Source organism: Myodes glareolus, chromosome 16, assembly GCF_982192425.1.
Source record: "Myodes glareolus chromosome 16, mMyoGla1.1, whole genome shotgun sequence".
Taxonomy (NCBI): Eukaryota; Metazoa; Chordata; class Mammalia; order Rodentia; family Cricetidae; genus Myodes; species Myodes glareolus.
Window position 1 is genome coordinate 61,471,482 of NC_142041.1, and position 19,192 is coordinate 61,490,673.

General features: G+C 40.1%; 1 protein-coding gene across 2 annotated transcripts in view; it reads left to right on the top strand.

Moving 5' to 3' along the window:
• The first annotated feature begins 4,101 nt into the window (after positions 1 to 4,101).
• Terf1 (telomeric repeat binding factor 1) overlaps positions 4,102 to 19,192 on the top strand; it is a 34,922-nt gene continuing 19,831 nt past the window's right edge. Inside the window, exons 1-6 of one of the 2 annotated variants that reach the window (XM_087897242.1) lie at positions 4,102 to 4,399; positions 8,198 to 8,293; positions 12,551 to 12,672; positions 14,392 to 14,478; positions 17,846 to 17,995; positions 18,555 to 18,667. In XM_087897242.1, coding sequence (XP_087753368.1) covers positions 4,129 to 4,399; positions 8,198 to 8,293; positions 12,551 to 12,672; positions 14,392 to 14,478; positions 17,846 to 17,995; positions 18,555 to 18,667 — 839 coding nt within the window. In that variant the 5' untranslated portion in view covers positions 4,102 to 4,128. The remainder of the gene's footprint in view (positions 4,400 to 8,197; positions 8,294 to 12,550; positions 12,673 to 14,391; positions 14,479 to 17,845; positions 17,996 to 18,554; positions 18,668 to 19,192) is intronic. The other variant, XM_087897243.1, reaches the window with a different exon arrangement.

Below are 19,192 nucleotides of genomic sequence, written 5' to 3' on the forward strand. Positions count from 1 at the left end.
GAAGGGGAAGGAAAAGGAGGAAAGGAGAGAGAGAAGAAGAGCTGACAGAGGCAGAGAGAGAGGGGGAGAAAAAGAGATAGAGAGAGGGGGAAAGGGGAGAAGTGGAGAGAAGGGAGCAAGGCAGAAGCTGCCTCTTTGGGAGAGAAACTGAAAGGAAAGAACTCAGGCTGGAAGCAGAAGGAAGACCCCCACCTGCCTCAGTGGTGGGAGGTGGGTTGGGTTTCTCCCACAAAGGGAGGAAGCATCAATATGTGTCTTGTCCTGAAAATTTGTCAAAGTCTTTTGTGGTTTTAATGTGCTAATTGTTGCTTTGTCCTCTCTCTCTCTCTCTCTCTCTCTCTCTCTCTCTCTCTCTCTCTCGTGCTAATTGTTGCTCTGTTCTCTCTCTCTCTCTCTCTCTCTCTCTCTCTCTCTCTCTCTCTCTGTCATAATCTGGCCACAACACCTTACACTCTCAGTTTTCTATTCAAGGGGGAAAGTTCATCACAGGGCAGGACACAAGGTTTTACCCAGAGCTGGTTTTGTGCCAGGAGGGAAGAGTAGAAAGGGGGCCTCTGGCTCCCACACCCAGAACTGCCAGGGAGGAGGAGTAAAAAGGGGGCCTCTGGCTCCCACACCCAGAGCTGCCAGGGAGGAGGAGTAGAAAGGGGGCCTCTGTCTCCCACATCCAGAGCTGCCAGGGAGGGAGGAGTAGAAAGGGGGCCTCTGGCTCCCACACCCAGAGCTTCCAGGGAGGAGGAGTAGAAAGGGGGCCTCTGGCTCCCACACCCAGAGCTGCCAGGGAGGAGGAGTAGAAAGGGACCCCTTGCTCCCAAGAGTTCTCCGGCATTCTCTTTTACTTACACATGCTATCACTTTTGCTTTGGGCAGATGTGTTTTATTAAAAATATTGACTAATCAGTGAGTGGCTAAAAGCATACACCAGAAGGTATTTTTTCCTAAATACAGCATTAAAAGAAATGTTCACGGGGAACAAGTCCCCAAATCTTCCATTTGCTGCCCTGCACTGCAAACATTTCAGCCAATGGTAGGCGTGTTGAGGAAGACTGTCACTCTAGGAGGATAAGGGAGCTGAAAACTTCCTGGGACCTAGTGCTGTCGCTGCGGCAATGACAGGATGCAAGGGAGGCGTTACTCCTGACTCTGTGATGGCACTGATATAAACAAACCTCCTGCTGGTCACATAAAAGCTTATCAAAGACAATTACAGCCACAATACTTGGTTACAACTGAGAGTGTGACCATTTTATACATTCATTGTGTTACCCTTTTGTTCCAGGGGGACAGGATCACCCTGTGCAAGTGTAACCCGAAAACCAGAGTTCCTGATCCCCATCACCACGAAAGCCAATGAGATGTGAATTATTCAGGCAGACAGCAATCTGGGAAGGCAGCACACAAACACTCTAAAACTGCCGACCCTCTCATCTCCTTCTAGAATACTCAGCTGACCAGTTGTCAGAAGCAGCAGTCATTTCGGAGTTCGGTTTTGTCCCTACGGTCAGGTGGGCAGCCGCATTCTGAGACATGTGATGTCTCCTGCCGCCATCCCTTGCACTCTTCCCATCATTCCACAGACATCTGGGCTCAGGCACTCACTGAAATGCTGAGTCTAAGAAAATGTTTACCGCCAGCAACCTTGTACACTCCTCCAAGGGCATCTGGGCTAGGGACGTTTCACTGAAAACAAGCAAACTATAACTGTAGGTACATGTTAAGCTAATAATGTTTACAAATTACTCTGTATACGCAAGTCCTTATAACATAGAATATAAAAGTGGCTCTATCCATCCCTCCCACCTCCTGTCAGTAACTCAGGCTGGCACTCAACAAATCTACCTCTACCACCTCCACTGCTGGGATTATAGGTGTGTAAGTAATCCCACTTGGTACAATTTTTATCACTATTTTAGTGTGCCACTTCTACTTACAAAAAGTACTGAAAAACAGGATTTTATGTCATGTTGCAATCACAGCTGCCTCATACACTTCCTGTTTACTTGTTTCTATAATGGTCTGTCCTGTCCCTTTAAGAGACAAGCCCTGCCCACTCCTCACCCCTAAGGCAAGCAGATCTTTCTTCTGCTTCCAATCCGAGTTCCTTCTTTTTGGTCTCTCTCCTGAAGAGGCAGCCTCTTTCCTTTCTCCCCACTTCTCCCCTTTCCCCTTCTCTCTCCCTGTTTCTCTTTCTCTCTCTGCTCTTCTCTCTTCTCCCCTCCCCCCTTTCCTTTTCCCCTATAACCCACTAAATAAATATCCACTTTCTCTGCATGGCATGCCTAATAGGTCTCTGTCTCTCACCCGCAGTGCGGCTCCCTGCCTGGGACCAGCTGCCTTCATGTCCTGCCTTGGTCTCATGCCCACTGCCCACTGCCCACTGCCTCCACTCGGGGACCTGCAGCGTTTTACTTTTACCATAACACCATTGATACTGTCTCATGCAATAGCCAACTTTATTTAGGGAATCAGACAATTCATACTTTAAGGGTTGAGAAAGGTCACTTAAGTAAAGTTCTCATGAGTTCAGGCTATATACAATCACAAGGACAAGTCACATCTGTCAAAAATACGTTTCTCCATAGAGGCATATAAAGGAGAGTTTAAACATTAATTGAATAACAACAGAAAGTAATAATGGGTAATCTGAAGTAAACTCACTCCTATTACACCAGGGCACAGCACAAAGACACATTCCAAAAACAGTTCCACGCTTTGAAGAAGTTGAAGTCATAAAGACTCTCGTGTTCTTGGAGAGTTCTCACAGTGCTCAGAATCCTCCTGGCAGGACTGTTTCTGGACTGTGTATGTTCTCACACCCATCTCCTGGCTGTCTTCTCCAATGACTGGTAAATGGGTTGACTCATGGATGTGCTTTTGTTTTGTGACCATTAAAGTTCATGTCATCACTTCCACACAGTAGAACATTGGGCAGTCTGAATCTGTGTTCAGGCCATTGGCATTCATATTTGGTTAAAAATAAGCTATCCCTATTCCCTGGGTAGGAGAAATCTATGTTCTTCATTAACAAAGGCTGAAATCATTGCAGCTAGGACAGAAAGGGTTCCTTGCAGTCGGGAGCCAAGGAATACCACAAAGTAACCATAAACATAGTTCCTTTGGTAAAAGGTTTCCCCAATGTAACAATTCTGCTCTGGCAGGGGAGGGTTTCCCCACTTAAGGCTCTGGTGGAAAATGTTCAGTCTAGGGTACAGCGACCTGGTGAGAAACCCTGGCAGGAGCCACTTATACTGCATGAGACTTTCCCGGGCTTCCTTGGTACCTGACAGTGTACAAATCATGTTCAGTAAATCTTCACTAAGTGAATCCTCTGCTGTACTTAAAGAGAAAAATAACCTGATCGTCCATCTTCATCCAAACCAAGGTAAACATTCAGGAACTTGTGTTGTGATCAGCAGTAGAGTAATAGCAATGATTATAAGGGACTTTTAGTAATTATCACATAAGATCCATTGTAATTCCGGAGCCCCGTGGAAATGCACCCCCATAGTTAATGCGGACACTGCATAGCAGCGGTCCTCAAGATATGGTCCTCAGACTAGCAGCCTCGGCATCAGTGGGGACTCACTAGACTTGCAAATTCCAGGACCAGCCCTGACCCCAGCCAGAACTCTAGAAAACTCCAAAGCAGAACCCAGCAGTTCGTGTTTTAATAGGCCCCAAGTTTCGGTAAGATGAGCGTTCAGGGAAGAATCTGTGTAATCACACAGTACATGGGTGACTTCATTTGCAGATTGCATTTTTTTTTTCTTTTCGAAACAGGGTTTCTCTGTAGCTTTGGAGCTTGCCCTGGACCTAGCTCTTGTAGACCCAGCTGGTCTCGAACTCACAGAGATCTGCCTGCCGCTGCCTCCCGAGTGCTGGGATTAAAGGCGGGGGCCACCACGCATGCATTTTTAAAAAAAAATTATCCTAGCCTAACCGCCAGTGGCTCCTCTACAGGGAAAGCCCCGCCTCAGACTGACAGGCTATTTGGAAGGTCTCAGCCAATCGGAAGCTAAGATCGAACCAGCCGCCCACCCTAGCGATATGATTGGCTGTCTTCCACACCAGCGCGAGCCAATTAGCGCCCGGCGCCCGCTGAAGCACAGCGCGCGCTTTCGGTTTAACATGGCGGCGGCTGTCACCTCAGCGGTCCCGAGCGCGATGGACTGTGTAGGCCGGGAAGATGCGGACTGTCCAGAGAATGAGGTGACCGGAGGCGACGCGGAGCTGCCCGAGCGCCAGCTGCAGGTCCCGGAGAAGGAGAACGCGGAGCTGGTGGCCGAGGCCGAGGCCGTGGCTGCCGGCTGGATGCTCGACTTCCTCTGCCTCTCTCTGTGCCGAGCCTTCCGCGATGGTCGCTCCGAGGACTTCCGCCGGACTCGGGACAGCGCAGAAGGTGGGTGCGGGCCGCGCACAGCCGGGGGGCTGCCGGAGAGACCGCGCGAAGCCGGCTCCTGTGAGCTGGGGTCCCCCGCTCCACCCCCATTCCGTGTCCCTGTCGGGCTCGACCGCAGGACCGAATGGGCGAAGATGGAGGACACGGGAGCCAGTCCAGTTGCCTCTGCCTCCTTCGGCCCCTGCCACGCTTTAGCGCGAGCAGCAGTCTTGTTCCCTCCCGGGAACAATTATGTAAATTTGCAAGCCCCCTGGCATTAATAAGCCAGACCTGGCCAGACGATGATGGAGATGATAACGTTACTATGACCGTGTGTATTTACAGTGTAAATGTAAATTTACAAATTCTCATCAAACCATATTGACAGACTGCATCTCAGCTGTAACAATACTCGTTATTTATAGAGAAGTGTTGGTTAATCCGAGGTGCTAGTATGTTAAGAGGGGTGCTCCAGATCCGTGTTTAGGAAAGTTTCCTTACAGATAAAGCTGGAGCCGTGGCGTGGGTAGGTAACTTTAAGTAGAAAATGAGGTCCTGAAATGAAGTCACTTCTCTATGCTGTGGTTGAGAATAGGCTACGGTTACTCTGCGTTGACAGGTTGGAGTTGGAAACGTCACCGTGAACTCCTGTTTCGTTCATACATGTGCAGTGTATGGTAGCTTTGTGTCGTAGTAACATATATCTGACCTAGTCGGCCCATAGAAAGAAGGGGTACATCTTGCGCAGTTCTGGATGTTTCTGTGCCTGAAGCTCTGAAGAGTCAGCTCATCATGATGCCCAGCCAAAGAACAAAGCTGACAATTTTTCAAACAGGCGTAATTTCAACTACCCCTGCTCTTTTAAGTTAAGAGCAGTGTATCTGGGAGAGAGCAAACTGATTTCAAAGGTGGCAGCTACAAAGGAGCAAAACTGTTTGATGCCAGGATGTAAGAGAGACAGGAATAAAGGTCCTCCAGCCCCCTTGAAACACCACCTTCGGTGACCCAAAATCTGCATCAAGATTAAAGGTCTACAGACCCTAGCAAGTCTGTGGACCAAGCCTTGAGAATAAAGCATTCTAGATCTAAACTATAGCAGATGAATATAGAAAATTTAAGAAGTTGACAGGATGCCTAGTACAGCTTGAAAATGCTTTTCTTGCAAGCGGGGGACCTTAGTTTGATCCCCAGAAGCCAAGAAAGATTCACATCTAAATTATAGTGTATCAAACTACGACTTTGAAATTAATACTATGAAATTCTTTATATAATAGGAAATATTATACATATGTCAAGGTTTCCACTGAGTTTGTTCAATTCATAAAGATCAAGTTTAAAAATTTTATTTCTCAAATATTTGAATTCTCACAAAGATGCACTTGGCAGTGAATGTGCATACTCGTGAGAGAACCAGGGGAGGGTTGGGGAGAACTTGGGAGAGTGGGATGGTTGAGATGGAGGAAGGACGGATATGGGAGCAGGGAAGGAGATATCTTAATTAAGGGAGCCATTTGGGGGTTGTCAAGAGGCTTGGCTCTAGAGGAGTTCCCAGGTGTCCACGGGGATGTCCCCAGCTAGGACGCTGGGCAGTGGAGGAGAGGGTGCCTGAACTGGCCTTGTCCCATAGTCACACTGATGACTATCTTGAATATCATCATAGAACCTTCGTCCCGCAACGGATGGAGATAGAGACAGAGACCCACATCGGAGCACTGGACTGAGCTCCCAAGGTCCAGTTGAAGAGCAGAAGGAGGGAGAATATGAACAAGGAAGTCAGGACTGTGAGGTTGGTCCACCCACTGAGACAGTGTGCCTGAGCTAATGGGAGCTCACCAAATCCAGCTGTACTGGGACTGAACGAGCATGTGATCAAACCGGACTCTGAATGTGGCTGACAATTGGGGCAGACTGAGAAGCCATGATAATGGCTCTGGAATTTGTCTCTACTGCATGTACTGGCTTTTTGGGATCCTATTCTATTTGGATGCATACCTTCCTAAGCCTGGATGGAGGATGGAGGGCCTTGGACTTCCCACAAGGCAGGGTACCCTGCCCTCTCTTGGGACTGGAGGGGAAGGATGAGTGGGGGAGCAGGAGGGAAGTGAGAGGAGGGGAGGAAGTGGAAATTTTGATTGGTATTATTTATAAAGTAATAAAAAACAAAAAAGAATAAATTTTAAAAAATAAAAGAAAGAAAAAGCTTAACATACTTGTATTCACAGCACTGGGAAGACAAGGTTCACTTGCCAGCCAGCCTAGCCTACTTTGGCAAGCTTCAGACCAATGGAAGGCCTTTCTTAAAAGGGAGAAGGTGTGGAGAACTGGCTCAGTAGTTAGGAACACTAACTGCTCCTCCAGAAAATCTGGGCTTGATTCTCAGCACTTCCACGGCAGAGTCTGGAACTCCAGTTCCAGGGTATTTAATGCGCTCTTCTGGCCTCAGCATGCACTGTATACACGTGTTACACAGACAGACAAGCAGGAGAAATAAAAATGAAATCTTTTGTTTAAATGTTAAAAAAAAAGTTTTATAGCACTTGCAGAATGAGAGCCAAGTTTATCCTCTTGCCTGTGTGTGAGAGATCCAGGAATATGGTTCGCTCACCAGTATGCACATTCACTGCCAAGTGCATCTTTGTGAGAATTCAAATATTTGAGAAATATATTTTTTAAGCTCAATCTTTATGAACTGAACAAACTCAGTGGAAACCTTGACATATGTATAATATTTTCTATTATATAAAGAATTTCATAGTATTAATTTCAAAGTTGTAGTTTGATACACTATAATTTAGATGTGAATCTTTCTTTGGTATTACTTTTAAAAGCAATTTTGAGTATTTATTTCACAACTGAATTACATTGTGTAAGAACACTATATTACAAAACTTTTTTCTAATATTTAAGAAATTGAATGATTAGAATCTATAGTTCTTACGGGCGGTGGTGGCACATACCTTTAATCCTAGCACATGGGAGGCTAAGGCAGGCAGATCTCTGTGAGTTTGAGGCGAGCCTGGTCTACAGAGCTAGTTCCAGAACAGGCTCCAAAGCTACACAGAGAAACCCTGTCTCGAAAAACTTTTTTAAAAAAAGACTCTATAGTTCTAAAATTATGATCAGTTTTTGTTGAGTGTTTTACTAGTCAAGCTTCTCTAGAGTAACAAGCTATATATATAAAATAAGTCTATCCATAGAAAAGGGATTTACTAGAATGATTGACAGGCTGTGGTCCACCTAATCCAGTAGTGGCTGCCTATGTACAGAGTCCAAGAATCCAGTAAGTGTTCAATCCATGAGGCTTGATGTCACAGATGGTCTTCAGTATATGCCGAAATCCCTCAAAAATTAGGCTCTAATGTCAGGAAAAGAATGTTTATTGAGGGTGGGAGGAAATTGGCAAAAAGAACTTCCCTCTTCCATGTCCTTTATATATATTCTAGAAAAACATATGGCCGAGATTAGAGGTGGATCTTCTCACCTCAAAAGATCTGGATCAAAGATTTGTCTTTTCATCTAATTTCCAGATTAGAAATGGATCATCTCACTTCAGATGGTTTACTTAAACAAAAAAGAGAGAAAGAAAGAAAGAAAGAAAGAAAGAAAGAAAGAAAGAAAGAAAAGAAAAGAAAAGAAAAGAAAGGAAGATAGATTATTCCTAGACGTGTCAAGCCATTTTTGGTTTTAGTTAATTCCAAATGTAGTCAAGTTGAGAACCAAGAATAGCCATCCCAAGTGTTTATAATCTAATACTTAACATTGTATTGTGGCTATTAGATTGTGATAATATTTTAATAAAGTCTTTCTTTTCTTTTTTAGCTATTATTCATGGACTATCCAGTCTTACAACTTACCAGTTGAGAACTGTATATATATGTCAGTTTTTGACAAGAATTGCAGCAGGAAAATCTCTTGGTAAATACAAATTTTTATTTTATATTAGTCTTTTAACTTATGTCTAAATATAAGACATGAGAAACTGATGAACACTATGGGTTTTTTTGTTTTTGTTTTTTGTTTTTGGCTGAGGGAAAGAAGGTTTGCCTACCTACAGTTGGCATACACATAAGCTTATCTAAAGCAAATAAAGAAATATAGTTTTATCTTTGTAGAACAGTGACTCTCAAACTTTACCCTACTTCATATTATTTAAAGGGCTTCTTAAAACAATGGAGCCATTCTGCCTCACCATGAGTTTAGCTCCCAGATGATTCAGATGTTACAGTGGGCGGACTACGCTTTCTAGACTCCTGGAGATGTCATTTGAAGTTTCCTTATATAACTTAGTGATAACAGCTACCATACATACACTGTTTACTGTCAGCTATTTAAACTTGATGCCTGACCTTATACAAGAAAACATAGTTTGTGGTTGTAATCTCTCTCCCTTGTTTCCATGGTTCATCTTAGATTATAATGAGAAATGTTAGTTCATTTTATAATTTACAAAATACTTTCCCATTAGTACTTGCATGAAACTATTTACTTATAAAACTATATAAACTCTCAGAATATTAGTATCATACTGAACCATCCCTGAACCATGTAGCCTGCTTTATTTGGAGAATGAAATTGGGGGCTTGTTGTCTGATATTATTCCTGGGGAGATTAATAATCTCCTGAAATATGGAACCCATGACAAATCAAAGTAACACTGATACCAAATTCTACCTTGGTGAACCAGGGCTTCCTGTAGTTACTTACAAGATCATGGACAACTCAGGCAGTCACACCACCAAAGCCTCAGCCCAGTATGAGTGGCAACTCAGGAAAGCTCTCTGAGTAATTTGTAGTCAGTTCAGCAGGTTAGGGAGTCTCCTCTCCTGAGTGGTTCCTACATAGCTATGGGTAGGGGGGAGCAAGGACTTGTACATCTGGTAAGTTTCAGGGACTGCCTGAGTCTTTTGAGTTCGTTACTTACTGAATCTTTATACACTTCCCTCTAGGGTGGAGTGTTTGAACTAGAAGGAAACTACTACCTGACAGGGTTAGTGTAGATGCAGAAGAGAGGACTATGTGTAGCTCAGAGCCTGTGGCTGATGTAGACACAATTGAAAAATTGCACACCAATACTTAACGTATTGTAGTTAATTGGGTGGTTTTATAAATCATATGTGGCAGATTATTTTAAACTGCTTAGCCATGCTTTACACAAAATAGTTACTCTTTATATCTTAGTTTTTTTTCAGGTAACCTTCCCTTTAAGGGATAAAAACAGATTTTGTGAGTAACCTGCAGTTGACTTGTTTTGCATTTTTACAGAAACAGGGATTGAACCCAGAGACTTGTGTGTTTTAGTCAAATGCTATACAGCTGAGCCATGCATATCCATCCTGACCCCATGGCTAAATCTTTAAGTGCACCAGGATTCTGTATTGAATATATATCTTAGATAAAAACCACAAAGATCAGCGAGCAAGAATCACTGTTGATTCAAAGGAGATAGTTAAAGTTTAGGGTTTTGTTTGTTTGTGTTTTGCAGTGCCATGTACCCAGGGCCTTTGACTAACAGGTGAATATGCCACCATCAAGCTATAACCCCAAACAACTTTTTTAATTTATGTATTGCATTTTCAGTGACCTTTCAGTGATTGCTCTATAGTAAATAGTAGTTCCTGATAGAAATATGGTCTTTTTGAAATTTAAGGTGTTTTAGTAGTTAAATTAAGACAATTAAAATGAAGTAGAGTTAATTTTAACGGTATTTTGTTTAACCCAGTAATCCAATATTTTTAAAATATGCCAACAAGTAATGTACAAAATGTTAATAAGATATCTTATTTTTTGTAGTAAGTTTATGATGTAGTACTTTATGCTTAAAGGATATCTATCTGGACTACTTGCATTTTAACTGCTGAGTGCTTATAAGTAGGTAGTGGTCCATAGTGGGTCCTGTCTCCAGCCCCACAGAGCTGTTAAATAAGACATCTCAAGCAGAAAAAAATGTTTATGAAAGATTTTCCCATCTCAAAAGACTTGCTTTTATGTACCCCAGGCTACCCAAAAACTCCTAGTCTCCTGCCACAGTTCCTGAGCACAGGGACTTACAGGTGTCACCATGCCTGACTATTACCTAAGATCTAAGATTAAGAATTTCCAGGCCTCCTACACTGCAGCAGAATTCAGCAGATGCACTGTGAGGAAAAGCCAGTCATGTGTTTTCAGTTTCTTTAGTTTCCAGCCTACCAACCCAATGTCAAGGAATCCATAAGAAGCTTTTCTTACTTCCCCTTTCCCTTGTAAAATACTGCCTACTCTACCAGATCTTTAAACCTCATCCAAAGTAAGCCAGGAAAGAAAACAGAAAACAGGTACAAGTTAGCAGCTCACCTCCGAGGAGACTCTTCAGGACTGTAGTTTGCCTCATTCTCCTTGCTCCCATGCCTGCTCCTTGTCCTTTGCACATTATTTACACTTCCCACCTGTGCTCCTAGTTAGAGGGAAGAGGTTTATGTGTTCCTTGTTGCTTTGCCCATTCTGCTTCGTATTGGAGTCTTTTGTTCTTACACTTGAATTTTAGGGTTTTTTTTCCCAGTTCTATGAAAAACATAAGTGGAATTCTGATCACTTTCACAGCAATAGCCATTTTTGCACTATTCTGTCAATTTGTGAGTATGGGATGTCTTTTAATCTTTTAGTGTCTTCAACTTCTTCAGTATCTTAAATTCTTCATTGCTCAGATCTTTCACCTCCTGGGTTAGCTTTAATCCTAGGAACTTTATTTTATTGTGATCAAGATTTTTTTCCTGGTATCTTTCTCAACGAATTTATGTAAAGGAAAGCTTCTAAATTTTGCATTTTAATTTTATATTCTGCTAATTCACTAAAAGTGTTTATCAAATCCAAGTGTTTTGTAGAGTTATTAGGGTCTTTTGGATACAGGATCATGTCTGCTGAGATGAACTGTTCTTTGAGACACAATGAGTGGGCTTTAATGGTCCTGTTATCTGCCTCTCCTAGGTGTAGTCCTACTTCAGAGAAAGAGAGGTGCCTAATAAGCTTTCTTTATTTGTAAGAATGTCTTTTATCCCTCTGCCTTATAGTCCATCTCAGCTTTCTCAGATGTCCTCTTCATCTTCTCTGTATTTCTTGGTTATTTTCTTATTATCCTTTTTTGTTATTTCTTCTTACAGCATTTGGCTTCATGTGTGCAGAGTAAGTGCTCTACTGGACTGCATCCCTAGGTCATATTCTAGAGTTTAAACAATTTCCAGATATACTTAGTCATCCATATGTTTGAAAATTTCTGAATGATTCTGAAGTAGAGCAAACAGCCAATGGCATAATGAGTGCACATCTAGGAAAGTGCCAGTTCTGCCGGCTTGTCCACATCGCATCACTTACGGATATGTGAAGTACACATGGACAGGAATTGTTTTCATGTTTTTGTTTTGAAACAAGGTCTCACCCAGGCTAGGCTTGAATTGTGAGTGATGCTCCTGCCTCAGCCTCAGAAGTGCTGGGATTATAGACTTGAGTCGCCATGTGTAGTAGTTTTCTCTTTGTGTTTGTATCTTAAGTACGCAACACAACTTCGATTATAAATTAATAATTTTTTAAAAATCTGAACTATTGGAAATGCCAAAAGAGGCCAACAGAAAATTACAATCCTTGAAACTGCTAATATGGACATGCTGTGTGTATGAAATTATACCCAGCTTTTAAAATTCTCTTCAATATATTCATATATTTTTTAGTTGAGTTGAAATGAACCAAAACAGCTTTGAAGCTAGAGTTTTAGAGAAATATAACTAATAAATGGTTCTTGCCCCCCAAATTTCAAATATAGTTGTATGATCGAATAAGAGCATTTTACCTTCAAGACACTTGAAATGGTAGCCAGGCATGGTAGTGCATACATTGTATTCCCAGCACTCTGGAGGCCAAGGCAGAAAGACCTGAAGTTTGAGACCAACCTGTGCTACATAGCAAGACCTTGTCTTAAAAAAAATAAATTAAATAAATAAAAAGTTTCTGATTTTTATAATTTCAGTGGTTTTATTTTTCCTGTGTGTGTGTGTGTAGTGATCAAATTAACTTAGAAAATCATTTCCCAAAACTGCTCTGTATGAAAACTGCCTGGCATGTAGAATATAGTTGATAAGTTTGAAAAAGAACCAAGTTGTGAAGTTTCTACTTAACTTCCAGTTAATTGACTTTTCTGTTTTAAAGATGCACAGTTTGAAAGTGATGAACGTATTACACCCTTGGAATCAGCCCTGATGATCTGGGATTCAATTGAAAAGGAACGTGACAAACTTCATGAAGAAATACAGAATTTAATTAAAATTCAGGTATGAGTATTATTTTGTGCTTGTTTTGCTAGAATATTCTATCAACTACTTTGCTCATTGATGAAACAAAATACCTAACAAAAAACACCTTAAGGAGAGTCTGTAGAAATGGATTAGTAATTAAGAGCAGTTCTGCTTTTTCAGAGGACCTGAGTTCAGTTCCCAGCATCCACATTAGGAGTGCACAGCTACCTGTAACTCCAGTTCCTTGTTCTGGTCTCTGCAGGCACCTGCACACATGTGCAAGCACACCAATTTGTATACATAAAGATAAATGAATTCTGAGGAAAAAAATGAAAACATAATCAGAGAAGAAGGGCTTATTTTAGCTTATAATTTGAGATGGTAGCAGTCCATGTTGGGGGAGGCATATAGCATAGGAGTGTAAAGTGATTGGTCATCTTGTGTCGAGTCAGGAAGCAGAGAGATGAGTGCTTAGTGTTCACATACTTCTTTTTGTTCAGCCCATACCATAACTTTCACTCATGGAATAGTGCTGCCAACGTTCAGGGTAGGTCTTCACTTCTCAGTCTGTTCTGGAAATGGAGACTGAATATTAACTGTCACAAATATGAAAACATCATAACATCCAGAATAAAAGTAACCTGTCAGAAGTTGGTATAAGCCTAGTGAGAATTTTAATGACATCTTTTCATTTAGAACATTGACTATAGTCTTCACATGAGCACCAAGCCCAGAACTTAATGTTTCATGTTCAGGTGTATGTTGCCTCCATATTGTAGGAAGCACTGTAGCTATTTAGAGATTACCAAACAAACTTTAAAACTAAGGATTCATGCCCTCCTAATTACCTAAGGACTATAAATATTGGGGGGACGTAGCAGGTGCTATGATTTGCTTGTTTATTGTGGGGTGTTGGTTCTGGTTCTGAGGATTGAGCCCAAGACCTCACACATGCCATGCATGCTGTGTGTGTATTTTTGTGAACAAGAGTATATAGAATTTTAACCATGCTATGACTTGAATTACAGTAGACTGCTTAAGAATAAGAAAGCAGAAAAGTCAAACATCTACTTTCCAGCTAATGCAAATATTTCCTTAGTTCAATAAATTTTTCCTCAGCTTTAGAAGTTCTGTAAAAATTTTTTTTAAGTTGTCCAAGAGAGAGAGACCCAAAGTGGTGTCCTACTTAGTGTGATTGTCAAATGAAATTAGGACCTGGAGATGTGACATTGGGTAGAAAAACACTTGCTTCTTGTAAGAATTCAACTTAGAAAAAAGAGATTTTTCATGTTTTCCCAATCTTTGCGTAGCTAAAGAAAACTTTTACTACACTACTAGACAGTTGAGACGGTGCCATAGCATTTAGTGTATTGTTGCTTTGCCGCACTGTTGTATGCAGCTCACACAACAGTTCTGTGGGGGGTAGGTGCGCTGTCTCCACTGTGTAGAGCATGTGGAAATGAGCAGTGGGAGCAGTAGTCTTTCCAGATATAATAATAATAACTTCCAACCTATTTATTAATTACTGCTTAGAGATGCTGAACAGAACTAGTGTAAATGTGTACAGAACTAGTGAGAATTTTTTAACTTTAAAGCCATAATTATTTCATCATTGAAAAAGTATTTTATATCTTTATCAAATAAAATGCATAAAAATGTTTAAAATGATGTCTTTCAGCATTATCTATGCACTTAGTCAAATAATGGTTGGACATTTTAAAAAGCAACTTAATGTTTGTATATGTCATCTTTAAGGCTGTGGCTGTTTGTATGGAAAGTGGCAACTTTAAGGAAGCAGAAGAAGTGTTTGAAAGAATATTTGGTGATCCAGAATCTCACACGGTAATTATTTATATAAAGCAATAGAATTAATTTTACAACTGTTTGTATGGGGCAATTAAAACAGAAAATTGAAGAAGAAAAAATGATTTACCAAACTCAATATATTAAAAAATTCTAACAATAATCAAAACAAAAATTCTTTTACCCTTTTATCTATCAAGTACTTATATTTGCACTATGTCCAACTTAATATTCACATTTCGAGGTCCAGAAACTCTATTGGGGGTTTGGTGGCTGCCACATTAGGCAGTATAAGTACGGAGAGGCAGTATAACTTGCTTATTTTTCTAGAGTCCCCCACCTCCTCGTTTATTGATTGAATGATTGATTTTTATTGCTGTATGGTTGAAATAAAATTCAGTTCTGTATCCAAAACTTAAAACTCAAAACTCAAGATAGTTTTGCCTTCACCACTAAGTACTAGAATTAGAGACATGTACTCCTGGCCTTCCCCCTTTTTCTGTACTTTCTCTTCCCTTCATCTTTTTTTCTTTGAGATGGGATCTCAAGAGTATGACATCACACCCAGCTGGAGTTTGCTATAGGATCATTTGCAGTTTGTCTGTGTATGTTAATATAGTCAGTAGGCCTCTGGTTGTTAAAATATTAAAAACAGTGTTGTTAGGGTAAATTAAATATCTTCAAAGAAAGAAAGCATAATCTTACATTTTTAGGATTTTTTTTTTATTGAACATCTATACCTCTAGAAGAAAATAATGTGTTCTAGGTATTTAAGTAGGTGTGTTTACACCAAGGAAGAGACTTGTGTGAGGAGCCCCTGCATCAGGAAACTAGCTAGCTAGAAATGAAGCTCTGTGGTGGGACTCTAGCACTTGCCTCACAAGTACAAGTCCTTTGGTCCTTGGCACCATCAACAAGAAATGTTATCAAGGCATGGGATAGTACAGACAGACCTGTAATACTACATCCAAGCTCAGGTGTGTGTGTGTGTGTTTGTGTGTGAGTGTGGTGAGAGAGATCCTTTTGAGACGTGGGGGGAGGGGCGAGAGAAAGAGATCCTTCTGAGACAGGAGTTGGGGGTAAGAAAAAGATCCTTCTGAGACAGGAGTTGGAAGGTGAGAGAAAGGGATCCTTCTGAGACAGGTGAGGAGGTAAAAGAGAGATATTTTTGAGACTATCTCAAATAAAAACCTAGAACCTCATCCAAATCTTGTCATTTGAGGACGTCTTCTCCAGCATAACTATTAACCAGCCTTCTTCCACTAAAAGTGTGTTTTATAATAAAATTATATACAAGGTTGTGATTATAATAGTTTGTACCTTTCTTTTTGTTGTTGTTGTTGTATGAGTAGGTAGTAATTTATCTTTCCTATGCTGGACATTGAAGGTATTTCATTCTTTGCTGTAAAGTACTTTAATAGGTCTTATGGAGCAGACTGATGCACTTTTGTTCATTGTATACTTGGAGTAAAGTTCCTGAGTAATAGCTAGACATACTCACTTGTTGTACTTATCAAATGACATTCCTTCAATTTTAGTAGGTGCTGCCTATAGTTTTCCAAAGTAGTTAACAACAGTTGCTCTATAGCCCTTACCTGTGGTTTTCATTTTAGTTTTTCTCACAAAAAAATAGTACTGTCATATTGGGTTTAATTTACCTGAAAATTACTGAAGGCAGAATGCCATTTGTTGTGCTAGTAGATAGAGTCGAGGGTCTAGTTGGCTTAATTAATAACTAGTTTGACTCTTCTCCCAGGATATAATACCCCAGAAGTTTAAGCAGAGAGCCTGATGATTTTGTTGGATTTCCTACCCATGTATTTCATCTTAGTATTGCTAGGTTAATGAAAACTCTATTTCTGTCTCACCAGAGGAAACCTACGGCCACTACACAAATACACTTAGGAGGAAAGTGTTCAACTTCTCTAGTGTTGGCATAGTCAGTGGGACATTGCCAACTAACGCATTGACCTGTTTCACATACTTTAAGACTGGCAGCACTTTTCACTGATTAAAACAATTGGCCCAAAAGATGGCAGAATGCTTAGATGCCTGCGTACCCTCCTCTCTGAAGTATAAATTGGTGCATTAGAGAGTCAAGGCAAAATATGCAAGCACACATTCCAGTGAGTTCCATTTCTAGTTAAATACTTTAGAATAACTTGTTTCCTCTATATTCTAAAAACCATGAAGCTTTAAAAACAAACAGGAAAAACCCAGATCTTATTGAGATAATTTGTCTAGGATCAAGCCTACAGTTTCTTCAAGTTCTATAGCACTTATTGTTTGTCCAGCACTGAGACAACTACTGTATACGAAAAATTTATATTGAACACAAGAGGATTAAGAGAAAATGTTTGAGCATTGCAGTAATAGCAAATAACCTAAGTTCTTCTAGCAACTAAATGAACAAATGATGACTGATAAATATACTAGACAGTTGGTATAAGTAACTTTTCCTATACATTAACATAAGTAATTGCCAGGAACATAGAATCAAGAAAAATATAACAAGTTTCAGAAAAATCACTTTTTTACAAATGATGCTATTTGTATAAGATTAAAGCCACAGGACTTCACAGATCCTGCAATGAAGTAAATTGCTAGCTATGAAAAAGTATGAAGAGCTACACTCAGATTCACAATAGCCACATAAAAAGCCAGATATGGTAGCAGGTACGTGCAATCCCAGTGCTGGGAGGCAGAGACTGAAGGATCACTGGGGCTTAGTGGCTAGCCTGTCATCAATCAATGAGGACCAGGTTCAGTGAGATAACATGTCTAAAACTATCAGATGGAGAGCAATAGAGGAAGACTGACATTGATATAGGCACAGATGAGCTCACATGCACATGCGTCACATATGCATGCCAACATATATAAATAAAATTAAAACCAATAAACTATACTGTTATTTGTAGACATATAAATATGTTATACAAATGTAAAGAGATTTACTCTGGGGGGTGTGGCAGTACTGGGAATGGAGCTCAAGGTAGACTAGACAAGCACTGCTTATGATAAGCCATGCACACCTTCAACCCTGAGGAATTTATAAAGATAGGAAATTCTGAGTGTTGTATAATTAGAGATGAGGACAAAAAAATGGGATGTAATCAGATTATGGAAGTAAACATATTTTTAGCCATATTGATAATGTTTTGTTTTTAAACTGGGTAGTAGGCAATTAAGTTTATAATATCTATTCCCTCCTATGTGTCTGAAACAAAGCATGTAGAAATGTGGGGGCATTTAAAAGGAAGACAATACATGGTCTTTTTAAAGCAGAATTATAACTCTTAATTGTATCTCTTTGAGTTTATATTTACAAAATAATTGTTTTTCAATCAAATATGTATTTCCTTAAAATTTGTTTTTTATTAATACATTTCTGTTTTTTCTTTAGTCTCTAGAAAGGAAATTACTCAGGATAATCTCTCAGAAAGATGCATTCCACTCCTTTTTTCAAAATTTCAGCTATAACTACATGATGGAGAAAATTAAGAGTTATGTGGATTGTGTGCTGAATGAAAAATCGTCAACTTTTCTAATGAAGGTACACATTATCTCAAGGAGAGAGAATGTTATGATGAAGGAGAGGACTTAAGAGAATCTTAAAATCTGACCCAAATTTTAAGTTAATGAGTGACTAAAGTGGAATAGCGTCATTAATTTGAGGTAACTGTACTTCAGAATTTCCAGGTGTATACACAGATATGTACACATGTGTATGTGTGCAGAAGAGGGCATCACATTCCCTGCAGCAGTTGTGAGCCACCTGGTGAAGGAGCTGAACTTATCCTCAGCAGAAGAAGCTCTTAACCGCTAAGACTTGTCTCCAGTCACTAAAATTTTGTTTAAAATTACCTAGAGAACATTCTTTCTATCAAATTTATTTACAGGAGAAAAAAACCTTCCATAATGCCTATAAACCAAGCAATAGCCCATAGAGTTGCCAGCATCGTCAGAATTGTGAAAATAATTTGATACCTTCTGTTAGCCTGTGAACAGATACTTCTGCTACAGTTGTCAAAGAAGATTGTGTGTTGCTTGTTTAAAAATGCTTAATGTATTCTTTTTTTCTCCTTCACTTCCATATTCAACCTTTCTTAAAGGCAGCAACAAAAGTAGTGGAAAATGAGAAAGCAAGGACACTAGCTTCTGAGCATAAGCCAAACGCTACTAATACTGAAACAGAAACTGAAGTTAATTTGAATAAAAGAGAAAGGTTTGTACACTCTTGATTTCTTTTAAGTTCTCAAGACTATCTTGTCTTTAACATAAGTTATGCTAGCAAGCCGTTATTAAAGTAATTGAGTAATTGATGGGCTTGAGTATTTGGAGTGCTATAGAATTATTTCAGGATTTACAGAGAGTATATGTTAAGCAAAGAAAGGAGTAAAAACTATCAGTTTAATGTGTATAGAGTTTTTACTATTTTTAGTGAAGATGTGCTTAAGAAATGAGGTTGCAGTTAGAAATCTGATTCATTTTTGCCTCTTATTTGGGCTCAGATTCTACTTACCTTTGATATATACTAAGTTCTAGTATTTTAAGATACCTTTCTCTTTAACATCTCTTTCAAGATCTGGTGCTCTACTCAAAATAAAATAAAATAAAGCAGCAATTGGCTCCAATTCTGGAAGAGGTGTCCTAGTTAGTCCTATCGGTTGGAAGGTAGTAATCAATCTCAGATTATTTTCAGGTATTTTTAAGGTCAGTTTGCTTTAGGAATTTTGTTTGTTTGAGCTCC